This window comes from Temnothorax americanus, unplaced genomic scaffold, assembly GCF_048541705.1.
Source record: "Temnothorax americanus isolate GAGA-0224 unplaced genomic scaffold, ASM4854170v1 Scaffold8, whole genome shotgun sequence".
Taxonomy (NCBI): domain Eukaryota; kingdom Metazoa; phylum Arthropoda; class Insecta; order Hymenoptera; family Formicidae; genus Temnothorax; species Temnothorax americanus.
This window is the reverse complement of record NW_027509802.1, coordinates 470104-483243: the sequence shown is the minus strand read 5'-3', so window position 1 is coordinate 483243 and position 13140 is coordinate 470104. Positions and strand designations below refer to the sequence as shown.

Here is a 13140-nt window from a genome sequence, read left to right as displayed (position 1 = left end):
AAGCGAGCTAAATTGTGGACACTGAAATAAAGGCACATTATGCAGGTCGTAATTAATACGTTTTAAATACGCAATTATCATGTTTCAAATGCGCAATTCTCATCATAATTGTCAAGCCATGTCTTTTCCTCGTTTATGCACAAAATTAATTCGTTAGTCGTTGAATATTTCGTCGTCACGAACGATCCGTCAACGTCAGCTCGTGCGGCGGTTATGCGCGTTCGAATGAACTGTTAATTATCAGTTGCACGCTTCTCAGAACCATACATCAGCATCGGCCCTTGGCGTGTCTCGAGCGAAAGCACATTACTTCGTAACGATAATATTTACAGAATTCAGATCGCAGACTCGAGCCTGGTATCGTGAGCGTATTAAATTTGCGATAAACAACGAGCTGCATTGAATAACGTGTACACATACAGAGCATTTCGAATTTTTGTTATCAGCACTGAAAAAATATCCGGTAACGGTCGAGCCTTTGCGATACCATTATCGCTCACGCGTGATTACAAATACATTTGATAAAAGATGAGAAATCGAGCATTTGATACAGCAGTTTTATTTACCAAAAATAATCAAAATTTTTTGATCAAATGGGCCTCATTTTAATAATTGTTATTGAAAGCAAATTTCAATTTAACATTTCGTTATTGAGAATCAAACCAGATAAAAATATTATTAGATAAATTAGTAAAATATTATTAGAAAAATTTCCAATTAATCAAAGATTCGGATTACATGTAGCGTTATATGCAAATTGTATAGCTTATTCCGTATAAGATTATATTTCGTTTGTTTCGTTAAACTTCAATATACGCATGATTACTTCCTTCGATATTCAGGAAGAAAGAATTGTCTATCGTGAAAAGCCGTTGTGTATCTCGCTTGCTTCGTTTTCCTTATAAAATGCCGCATAAAATTCAATAGAGAGTGTTTACGTCGCTGGAAAAACACGAAAGGCGGTTATTCAAAATGAAACAAACGGGCGAACCCATTTTTAGGAAGCTGCGGCGGTAAAGCGCGGTCTTGGCGGTTAAATTATTCACGCCGTTTCATATTAACCAGCAGCTCGCCTTATTCTTTCGAACTTTCTCTTTTCATCCGCGAATTACCATAATTCGCTGGCCTGACAGTGTAATTTTTCGTTTAAACATTATGTGAAGCTTCATGTAAGGCGACGGTTTTAATCCACGAGTATTCCACGAACAGAGAGAAACGTCGCGGTCGTGCCGCGACTGCGAGAAGCTGGTGCGTTAAATAAGTGAGAGAGAGCGCGCCTTTTTCGTGTCCTAGAAGAAATTTTGCAGCAACCAAGCGAATTTGCGAGTCCGCTCCCGGTTCTCCCGGTAACCTGGCTTCGTATCCCGAGATCGGAGTGCGGTTCGTCAATCGGTAAGTTACGAGGGACATTCGGGCTTTACGGGCCCTCATACGTCTCCTTCGTCTTATCGGGGGTGTACGCGGAACGGACGAGAAATAAATCCATCTGTCCTTCTTTTTGCCAAACTCTCCTCCCGCTCTCGTGGCACCGTTCAAGACCAAACTTCTGCCTTCCGGCCGTCGCGAAGTGTTTATACTCTCGCCAGGAAGAAGAGAGAGGAGAGACAGAGCGATATCCCAAAGTGAAACGCGGACGAGAGAGGAATCAAGAGGCGTGGACACAATGCCGCTCTTTTACGGTAAGAAGCAGGCACCACCGTCGGCGTTTGAAAGTTTCCCCCTTGGAAAAATATCACCTTCCTGCTCAGGGGACCAAATAAATGTAACTCCGTTACCGCGAGGAGCTTGTCGCGCCTCGGCCTTTTCTTTGGAAACTCGGGCTCGATTTCTTCTTGCCTCTCATTTCCTCATGGGAATTCGCGGTAAAGATTGCACTCAGCCTTCACTTATCTAATGAAATCGAAACCGACATCCTCGGAATTCTAATGACGATAGCAGCTCCACATGTGTATGCGCGTATTGATACAAACAATTCTTCAAATATAAGTGAAGGAGGAAAATGTGTATCGCGATTAGTAAGATGTCGATTCGCAGATGTCGAAACTGACAATAAACACCAGCGATAAATCGATCGATTTGTTGGAGGTATTATTGGAGTGTAACATAATGCTACCTCACTTTGAAATATCGCACTGCGAAGTTTGATCGACGAAACGATTCGACCAACCAATAGAACGCTATCATAACCGCGCTGATGCAATTTATTTTCTACCTTACGGCGGTAACCGACAGAAAGCGATGTCGTTAGCGACATGTATGTAGGTTTCTATATAGCTGGAAATATTGGACATTTGATCGCAAATTGATTGCACGTTGTTCGTCTAATCGATCAAGGAGAATCTCATCAACTTAAATAAAGAATAAATATTTTTAAAGCGTTTTTTTAATATTTAGATAACAATAACGTATCATCACAAGAAGAGCAATACCAGAGGAAGTATAGCAAAACTCATGACCATGTAATTCCTAGTCAGAAATAAACGACCGCGAATTCCGCAATTACTAATCAATAATGTATTTTTGTCGATAATTGAAATTTCGACGATAGCGATATCGCGTGTTAATCTTTGCTGAACGATTGAACGGTAATCACGCTTATTTCGCGGTAAACACGTCGACATCAAACGAGTCCCCTTTGAAACGCACGCATCCACCTCTTTATTTCCAGCCGCGTTCTCCTCTCGTGTATTTACCTCTGTTGCGTTAACGAGTTTCGCGTACTTTGCCTAGCCTCCGGGCGCTTTTCATATCCCCGTGCGTGGTCCGCGGTATCAAAAAACAGCGCCGGGGACGCCCCATTCTCTCTTTCTTTCCGAGCAGTCGACCGGCCTTCCATCCAGACCAGGACGAGGACGTTGCCGGAGTGTCGTCTTCCAGGCTGTTGCCTCGCCACGATACGGTCTTCGAGGCGTACACCAACGGAGCAACCTCCTTCTAGGCTGCGCGCACCATCTCTCTTCCTCTCTCGCTTTCGTATCTCGGTGCGCTCGTTGCCCCGTATTATACGCCCTCGCTCGCGTTTTATCTGTCCCGCTCCGGCTCGCGGATGAACGGCGACGACAGACGCCGCGCCGCGCCGTTCTCGTCGGTGGAACGAGGCGAAACCCTTTCGAGCAACGGCGCCCGCCTGGCTGCCTGCTTTTCAGGCGCCGGCGAACCTGCTCCAACACGAACGCGCGTATACGTACGTACACGCGCAAACAAGCACACGAACACAAACATTCGCTGCATCGCGCTGGACGCGAAGGAACGAAAGAGAAGAGGATATAGAAGTGAGAATAGGGAAAGCGAGAAGAGGAAATGCGGACGAATAGGACCCCGGATTCATCATTCATTTTCCAAGTCGGCGCGACCTTCCCCTTTTCGCAAGCTCTTCTCCGCTATGAAATCCCTCCGTCCTATCAATGATCGACCGAATTACAATCAGCACGATAGCGTGCCTCGGTTGCAAAACGCGCACCTGTTGGCAGCTTAATCGTGTAACCGGGTTCAGCGGGATGAGATTGATCGACGCGAAATTGGTATTTGTATTTGAGAACAATTAATCGTCGTTAATCCAAACCGCTCGCGAATCGAGTTAGGTGGAAACACAGAGTGGTGTTTTTCGGCTTCTCAGAGAAATATACAGTTGCAATGTGACGCAAATGTCAAGCGAAACGTCGTTGCAACGAAGATATAAGCGCATCTTTAAATCGTCGTCGGCAGAATCCAAATTTTCCACGAGATAAAATTACAAGCTGCGCCTCTTCTGTCCTCCCCCCCCTCCATCTTTCTCTGTCTCTCGTAAAAGGTACTATTTCATCTACTTTCTTTCCAGTTGCCTTCCTGAAGATTGATACCGAGAATGATTCATCGCGACCATTCATTTCGCCCTTGCTTTCTTTCGTATTCCTATACTTCTTCCCCCCCTTCACCGTCAGAAGTTTTTCCTTTTTACACGGAAAAGCTTTGTCGTGTGTCGGTAATTGTATGTAAATATAATTTCATGTAAAGCGTAAATAAGCATTTTTGGGATATCATAACACATAATGTGTGTTATAATTAATTCGATATTTTGAAAAAAGATAATACTTGATACGTAGTACTTGGACAAGAGTATACATTTCTTGTGGAGTGTCAGGAAAAAAAAATAAGAACATTGCGAATCGAAAATCTGATTTAGATTAGAAGAACAGGGTACGGTGCCGTGAATCAGAATTCTGAATTTAATCATTTTATTCTGCAGATTCTTTTATCATCCTGAATCGGACTTCCAGCTCGGATATTAAGTCTCATTTCCGCAAACATCTTCGAATATCCATTAAGTTCGAAAATCTAATTTATATCTTTATATGCATTCTTATTTTTCTACTCTCCTGCAAGAAAATTTTGCCTTTTGTCACCTTTTTTTATCTGGCTCTTTTATAAATGTATCTGATATTCTACGTCTACATATAGTATATGTAAGTTGTGTCAACGCAAAGACTTTATTGCATATTAAAACTCGGGAAACGGTAAGCTCTTGGCATATCTCGACTCAGCAATGGCAATTGATGAATCGGTAACTCGATGAAACGAAATATTTCTATTTGTTTATCGTGAAGAGGCCGTCGTCGGCGAAAGATGGTGGAATAAATATTTAGTTTAGTAGCAATCGCTTTTGAAGAGGAACAGAAACGCCGCATCGCTCTCCTCTCCTCCTCTCCTCTTGTCCCTCATAAATTTATCTCTCGCATCTCCCATCTGCCTCTCCTCCCGCTTATTGTTCCTGCGGGCTTTCGGCATCGCTTTTTTACGCACCGAGGAAGATTTAAGTGTTTAATAACCAGCTCGCTCGCAAACCTAGTAGAGGGAAGATACAGGCGTTTCGAGGCGTTATTTAGCCCGGTTTTTCAGTCGTTCTGGTATCTTTCTCCGTCGCTCTTATTCATTTAGTCTCTGACATCTATTCTTTCGGCTAGCCCCCACTCTCCTATTCCCTATCTCGCTTTTGGTCCCAATGTATGCGAGAATTGTTGATCTAACAAGAGTATTTATTAGTCTCTGTTGTTGCAAAGCGCGGCAACAGAAGATTGCGAGTACAATTGAAAAGCAACGGAAACGTGACCGGATGATTTGTTGGCGAATTGATTTTAAAGAAAGCACATGGATTCATATCGATTCATTAAAAAATTTTTGCATATTTTTTTATATACTTTATAATAAAAGTAAATATATATATAAGGAATTTAAATTATAATTTCTTTCGCTGCAATTTTTTCACTAATTGAGTTATGCTTGGTTTAAAAACTTTAATGATTTTTCAATTAAAAAAAATGTATAGATAATAATACACAATAAAACTTTTAAAATAATTTGATATCGTTCACAGAAATTAGTAAAATCGTCTTTTATTCCTTTCTCTCAAGTCATATTTAAGATACTGGAAATAATTGTACCGCGAATATCTTGAATATCTTGAAGCTTCACGAATCATTAACAAAGTTATTGAGTCGCTACTCAGTTTTGTTATTAAAATAACGATGGCACGGAATATCCATCGTTACGGAAAGAGTTGCGCACTTTGGCGAAACGAGATCCACTTTCTCTGGTGCTTGCTAAGTCGTCAGAAAACCAGTGAATAGCGTAACGGATTATTTTCTAGGGCAGCTTTAAGACGAGATAAAACCTTACGCCCTGTTTTAGCAGGCGTCGCGCGAGAATTACGATCTATCATCTTAGCAGACGCGGCTCGTTTTATCCCGAACGAATTAGTCGCGCAAGAAGCACCTTCGCCTTCTTACTAATGAATCGTAAACAACGCTGGAGATACAAACTTTAAAATAATGGCGGATAATCGTGGACAACATTCAATTAATTCTGCACGACCTTTCGTGAATGCAAATTCACGCAAATGTTGCCGCGGCATTAAACGATAGATCCATAATTATGTCTTCCCTGTATATAATTACTCCAAAAACGAGAGCTTACGGCGCGCGATCATATTCGTAACACAACGATGCTTTTACGACAGCCCTATTTTCCCGCCCAGGAATTTAATAAAAACGTTCAATTTTCGACTCAACCGCGTCAATTGTCCCCTAACGAGCCAAGTCCTTTTTATTGCCAGGCGATCGATCAATATACGATGGACGTCACGAAAGGACAACGCGAAAAGACGCGAGAACATTCCCCGTCCGCAAGATTGTGGCACACTTCGCCTTCGGTGTAAATAGACCGCTGACAAATGATAAACAAGCGAGGCGTCTACACTGTCTGCACCTCTCTCGCTTTCTCCCCATCTCTCAGAATCATCGTCGGAAAACACAACTATATACGTTTCCTCGCGTCACGAAAGATCAACCAAGTATCCAACCCGGAAAGCACGCGAGGGTCGGCGAGTTTATTTGAAAAAGGACGGCCCTCTTGAGAGAAAGACGAGGTGAAGATCGTAACCGGTGATGAAGTTTGTATACTTCTCGAAATAAAAGGAGAGGGACACTCGAGAGGCTGCGTCGGAGCAGCGTCACCTTACGAGCTTCGGCTATGACACGTCACGTACCTACTTATAACGCGACGACGCGGCGGCCACTTCGCGTGGATCGATGTAGCACAATGTGAGATTAACGAATCCTTAGATCTGTTTTTTATAGCTGAACTGGTATACGCACTCTCTGTACTTGAAATAAATATCTGTTTGAAATTTGATGAAAGCGAAAAGGGACGTTCCAGTGCGCGGTCCAATGCAGCGATAAAAAACAAATCTATAATGACGTAGCAATAGCTTCGCTCTCGATAAATAGATTTCCGAACGAAATCTTTGTACGGTGATATTTTTGTGCTCGGTAGATATATGATACTTAAATGATATCAGACCTTTCCTCTCCGACAATGAGACGAGATTGTTCTTTCTCCAGCAGATTGTCGACTTTCCGCTTATTTCCATCAGGTGCGTATACGCGTGTAAGCTCGAAATAAGCCACACGCCGTTTGCGCGCCGTAAGCTTTCCAAGCAATTGCGATACACAAGAGTCGTAATTACGGGCCTATCATTAGCGCCGCGGCAATATTTGCGTGAATTTACGGCACGCGGTACAGATACGCTATCAATCTTCGAGATCTTAAACGAAGACGACGACGATCGTCGGGCGCGCGAGGAAAGCTTCTCACCGTGCGTGTCATAAATCTGGTGGGAAGAGATTCGTTAAATTACGACGTTTTAAGGCACGTGACATAATGGCGATGAAAGATCGAGGGGTGTATTCGCGCGCGCGTCGACTTCTCCGGCGATTAATTCGCGCAACGACGTTGTTAAGAGCCACAATCTAAATTGAATCAGCACTCAGATCTACATTACTATATTATACTTCATTTCTCACCTTGTTTAATCTTGTAATCTCACTTCAATTTACTTCATTTCTCCGGATCCGGAGTTAATAAGCCAACGGTTATTCGGTCTATCAATCTTGCTCCGCGTTGCCCTGCCAAACAGATTAGATATAGCGTTCATTTTTTATCACCAGAGTAGGTATATTGCATCGATATCTTGTGCCGTGTGCGTGCGTGTGCGTGTACATACACCGCGACTGGCTAAGCCGCTGCCATAAATCGCCGATTTTTGCATATGCGGGCGGGAACATAGAGCGAAACAAATTCCGAAAACAAGATTGCTGTATATATCCTATAAACAAAAATCCCTCGCCGCCGCGAGAGATTTATATTCGTTTGGGAAAGTGTTACGCCCGCGTGTTTACGAGCGTGCGATGCAACGACGTCCGTAGCGGGGAAGATAAATGGCCGATCTAGGAAAAAAGTCGATATATGGAGCCCGCGGTGGGTAACGCGTCCAATATTGGGCCCGTACGTGATGTGAGATATGTTCGCGTAACCAACGCGTACGGTTTAATCCCTAATCTTAAGTAACAAATTGCGTCGCTTCGCACGCTTCGCCCGCGATTCAATTCTCAATCGAACAATGCTCGAGGCACAAGGCACAAGGCACAAGTCGCCGCGTAGGTAAGCGGGGCGACAATTTCACGATTCGCCATTTTGCGTTGTCATACCGCCCGGAATTTTGGCGTCGCACGTCGCATCCGGAGTACGGAGTCATACTCGTCGGAATCATATGTATGTTCGTTCGCAGTTAGAAGGATCGAGAGGAACCGTGTAATCGACTTACATTCCGGGAATCCCGGTGTCGCAGAAATTCGGCGAAAAACAGGATATTCGAGCCACGAGCACGGCTGGAAGGTTGCGCGAGCGCGCGAAAACGGTCGTCGTCCGTCGTCTTCCCCTTCCCCTCTACCGCGGCTCGGCGTACGGCGTACATACCTGCCTGCCTGCGTGCCGAGTGCCGAGTGCCGACGCGTCACGTGAACGACCGGAGACGGCCGAGCGCGGCCGAAGGTCGTGCCGAGCGCGTACGCGCCGCTCCTCGGCACAGTTCGAGATAGGCCAGCGCGACGTCGCGACGTTCCATCGCAGCCGGTCGAAGAAATCGCTCGAATGCGTCGCGCCGCTTGATCGCCTCGATCACTCTGGTCGATCGTGAGTTCGGGGAACGCGATCCGCGATCCGCGTGTGGTGTCAGTGAACGGGAAACGAGGAGAGGAGCGGAAAGAACGAAGAACGGTGTGGTGAGGAACGAGAGAGAGAGAGACAGAGAGGACTGTCTTGCTGGGAGAGCGAAGATAGGCAGCGATCACGTCGCGATGGCAGCCCGTCGCGAACGTTCCACCTGCGTAGCGATCGTCGTTCTGCTGCAGCTAACGGGTAAGTGCGAAAGTATTCGCGATAATAAGCCGCGCCGACACCGGTGCCGAAAATCTCGTTCGTCGTATCGTTCGTGGAATCTCGCACATGGCTCGCTCGTGTAGCAGGTAACCGTCCGCCCGCACCTCGACGTGTAAAGCGCGAGAGAGAAAGGTAGAGACGGAGGGAGGGAGAGAGAAAGAGAGACGGTGACGGGCAAGCGAGTACTACGCTCAGCAGGTGGTTTAACCGTCGCGCGCCGCGTCGCCTCGTTCTGGAATTCGATGTGAAGTTCAGCGTCGCTCGCGAATTCGAATTTGAGTTGGAAATGGCGCGCGCGTCCCGTCACGTCGCGTTTGTTCGTTCGTTTCACGGCGGTGCGTCGCGTCGCGTCGCGTCGCGCGTTCGTTCGAATTCGAAACGGCCGCTGACCGTTGACCGTCGCGGCCGGTTTGGTTTCGTTCGCGTCCTTTTTTTCGTTCCGGCGCGGGCGAGGCCTATAGCGCGCCCATTCTCGCAGGATCCCGCGATCGACGCGGCGCGGTGGCTTTCCACGTTCACCGGAATGCCGTTTCTCGTGCAATTACGTTCGTTTACGCCGCGGCGAGCGGAAGCGTGCGAGAATTCGTCGGCGATGAATCATTAGCGTTGGCAAATTCGCGACGAACGTGAATCATATCTCGACAAGTTTGATCGCCTGAGATACTACTTTGAATGATACAAAGAAATCTGCAAGTGTTATCTTTGAATAGTTTCACGTACATACGGTAGATCAAAACAGTGTTTGCACACCCAGTTTTTTTTACGATAACTATTGGTCTGTTTTCTGTAGCTGCACTGCTAAACTAGTGCACACTGGTGCAATAAGTCAGAATGGGACAGGTATTTTGTTTTACTTTAACTCACTGCACCAGTCCAGTGTGCACTAGTTCAGCAGTGCAACAACAGAAAACAGACCTTTTTTATTCGAAGGAACAATGCATAAGCACGAATCGCGTCCATAAGCGATTTATTACGTAAAGTATATGTATTTGTACATATTTATACGTACGTATTTAATAGATACGGAATAAAGTTATTGTAAGGAACCTGGGTGTCCGAATACTTTTTTTTTTTTGATCCACTGTAAATATATTTTTTGTACTATCAAATTCGGACATACTTAGAATATATCGCATTTAATTGTCTATATTTTGAATTGTTCTACCGCGAAGTGACTCTCGATTTACGGTCGACGCAATTTCAATCTTTTAAATGAGGTTGAAATGTAGACGCGGTTTCTCAGCAGTAGACATTTTTGTCTTTAGTACTGCTTTTATCTTTCCCAGAATTTTTATCGCTTCCGTTTGGAAGCTGTCCAGTTAAGTAAGCTGTTCGTGTGTATCTCTTCGAGACTGTTAATTTTAAAAAGTTATTTGTCACCTCAAGAGAGGGAAGAAAGGAAAGAAAGAGAAAAGGAAACGATGAGATATTCAGCGATATCTAACATTTCGAACAACGTACGTCGTGGATCCATTTACTTCCCCCCCCAAAAAAAAAACTTGCGATTTTATTCGAGATACCTCGCGTGATTTTCATCGTACCTTTTGCGTCTGAACGGAAGAAATCTTGGCATTCTCGGTTCTCTTCTCTCGGCAACGAAATCGAGTAAGGCCCTCCGACGTCGCACCTGAACAAACGTCCGTTTCGCGCACCTGTTAAGCGCTCGGGAACATCCCAGGATGCGTCGCACCTGAGAAAGGGTCCTCCGCTAACAATATATCGTGGCCTTTGTGCGAGCCGCGGAAAAAGGGACTCGTGGAAAAGGGGTATACCTGTGTAAGTCAAGGACGATCCATCTCGTATCCACGAGATCACTTTTCTCAAAATTGCTCGCTCGACCTCGGCCAAACTTGGTCGGACTTCTACCTGTCCGCCGAGGATCTCGTACAAATTGCAGCGGAAGGAGAGAGAGCGCGAGAACCGCGTCTTCCTTCTCGAATATTCTCCCTTTCGTTTCGATCGTTCGTTCATGATCCGGCTCTCCGCGAGGTGGTCGTCGCGCGACGCGTCGCGTCGCGTCTCTCTTTCTTCCTTTCCGTCTTCTCCCGTTCCTTCTCACCGCGGTCCGGTTTCATCGAGTCGCGCACCGTCGTCGTTTCTCCGTCGTTTTTCTTTCTTTCCTTTCTTCTCTTCGCCCTGTCCTTCCACTTTACGCCGTCGCGTCCCGCTCACCGATATGATTTATAAAGTATGCCTGTGCGCGAGTGTGCGCGCGCGAAGAACAGAGAAAGGATGATAGGAAAGTACCGTTCCTCGAGACGTTTCGCTTTCCAGTCTCACACTTTAGTTGGACGATACCTGTTTCTTCTCGCGGACATGTCGTTTTCCTTTCTATGGTATAAACCCGGAGACTGAGTACGTGGATTTTAATCGATTTGCGCAACGTCCCAGTAATTTTCGCAACGATGACTAACGATACATGGATTAGTTTAACGCGTTGTAACTTTCGTTCATATTCTCTCATTAACAAATATTGAATAACGAATAATCACGAAATTTTCGAGAGTTCGAAAAGCAAACTCAAGGGCTACGGTCAACGCGACGCTACAAATGCTTCGAAGCATTCCTCTCCTCTTTTCTTTCAATGAAGAAAGAAGGAGAAGAAGAACGCTCCAAAGCATTTGTAGCGCCACGTTGACCGAGCCCCTAGGTATTCAAATTTCATGACATTGTTTTTATTTTGGGAAAGTTTCTAGGAAATAATTTAGTTTAGTTAGCAAATATATGGATGTATTTGGTTTTTTGTTTTTTTACGTGTTTTTTTTCGTTGAAAGGTCCAAATGCGACATTCATCGATTTTAAATTGCTTTCGCGCGAAGATGCGATGCGCACAATAGACCAGGTATATTGTTATACGTGAGCGGAGAAGCGACGAGAGCGATCGTTCTACGTTTTTTTAACAATGAAGACCTCGGGGTCAGTGAAGAAAAAAAAAAGTCGGGTGATGGCTCGACGGATAAAGAGTTCAGCGTGTCTTTCGCAGTTTCCATCGTAAATTACGACATGCCGTCACTCTCGATCGCGAGCTCTTCTTTTCGACAACGATGGATCGTCTTTCTCCCTCTTTTTTTTTTCGCGTCGTCTCATTGTCGCGGTCTGTCCGGCGCGCATATAAATTATGGTGGCTGATGTTACGTCTGCGTAATTGTACGGATCTTTTCGTCACGTCAGTCGGGTGCACGCTCGTCGTCGTCGAGCCTCCTGGGAAATATTTCTCTGGTACGTCACCGAGACTATGCTCGGCGCGATAGATGCGCGTGTCCACGGAAACTCCGGTCCATCCGTCATTGCTGAACTTCCTCTCTGGTTCTTCGACGAAAACGGTACCACGAAAACGGAAAGGGCAGTTTATTAAGCTCTCAAAACTTAATTTAATTAATATCGAGCAATAAATATATATATATATATATATATATATATATATATATATATATATAACTGGGGACTTATCGAAAAGCAAAGTGCGTTAAAGTTTCTGCTGTACGCCTAGTAGAAGCGTAATTATCAAGATGCTTTCAAAATGACCAAAGGGTAATTAAGTTATATCTTGCGTTTTTCGCTATATCCGTCTTTAGTAAGTACCTGTCGCAATATCTGTCCATCGCGGGATATTCTAGGATTGACGAATATACAGTCAACTTTTCCGTAGTAATACGTCATCAGTCGCAAATTGGGCGTTTCCCATTTTCGATATTTACTGAAATGAGATCATCCGGTGATAATCGTCTTGTTTGCTTCTCGTGATGTTTTCGACTTCTTAGTGTCGCACGGGAAACGATAAACTCGAACGGGGAGCGCGCCGGAAGTAACTTTCGCGAGGGGTTATCGCGTACACATCGTAGATTTTCCTGCCGCGGCCGGTCGCGTGTCGCAAAAAAACGAGAGATGAAAGGCGACGGGAAAACCGCCGCAACCGTACCGCCCGTCGCGTCAGCGGTCGGGGCAGTTTATCGCGTCGTTATTCGCGAGAGAGAGAAAGATATACGCGTTGATTACGGTTATTACGCTGTTCACGCGCGCGATCCCCGGAAAAATGTAACCGGCTACCGGCGCCAGTTAATGAGCCGCGGCGGTTTTTTAACGGACGCCCCGTCACCGTAAAAGAGCGAGTCGACGCGTTGCGTTAGGGACGACGACGGGGGCGAAAGGATTCTTAACGCGCGTTTCCATTGTCGATAATTAGCGATCCCTCTCTCTCCGGTGGGAAATTTTAGGCGGAAAACTCCGCGAAAATGACCGCTGAGCGTAAATGCGGATCCTTTTTTGGCGGTAAAAATGCCGGACGCGCAACAAACGTCTGCCTTCATTTATTGCTTCCGGAACCCGCAACGCGTATTTTAATTACGATTCTTGCACGATGTAATTTGTTTTACTTCACGGCGGATCTTT

At 45.3% G+C, this 13140-nt stretch overlaps 2 protein-coding genes across 4 annotated transcripts in view; one reads left to right on the top strand and one right to left on the bottom strand.

Moving 5' to 3' along the window:
- The window catches only part of LOC143907153 (uncharacterized), a 63835-nt gene extending 55569 nt beyond the window's left edge, over positions 1-8266 (bottom strand). The window contains exons 1-2 of the mRNA XM_077423704.1: positions 8138-8266; positions 7338-7439 (exon numbers count right to left, since the gene is read on the bottom strand). The gene's annotated coding sequence lies outside the window, so the exon portion shown is untranslated. The remainder of the gene's footprint in view (positions 1-7337; positions 7440-8137) is intronic.
- Positions 8267-8387: 121 nt separating this feature from the next.
- Positions 8388-13140, top strand: part of Fas2 (neural cell adhesion molecule fasciclin 2) — a 90954-nt gene continuing 86201 nt past the window's right edge. For 2 of the 3 annotated variants that reach the window (XM_077424197.1, XM_077424196.1), the window contains exon 1: positions 8389-8730. In XM_077424197.1, coding sequence (XP_077280323.1) covers positions 8670-8730 — 61 coding nt within the window. In that variant the 5' untranslated portion in view covers positions 8389-8669. Of the gene's footprint in view, positions 8731-13140 lie in introns of all 3 variants that reach the window. The other variant, XM_077424198.1, reaches the window with a different exon arrangement.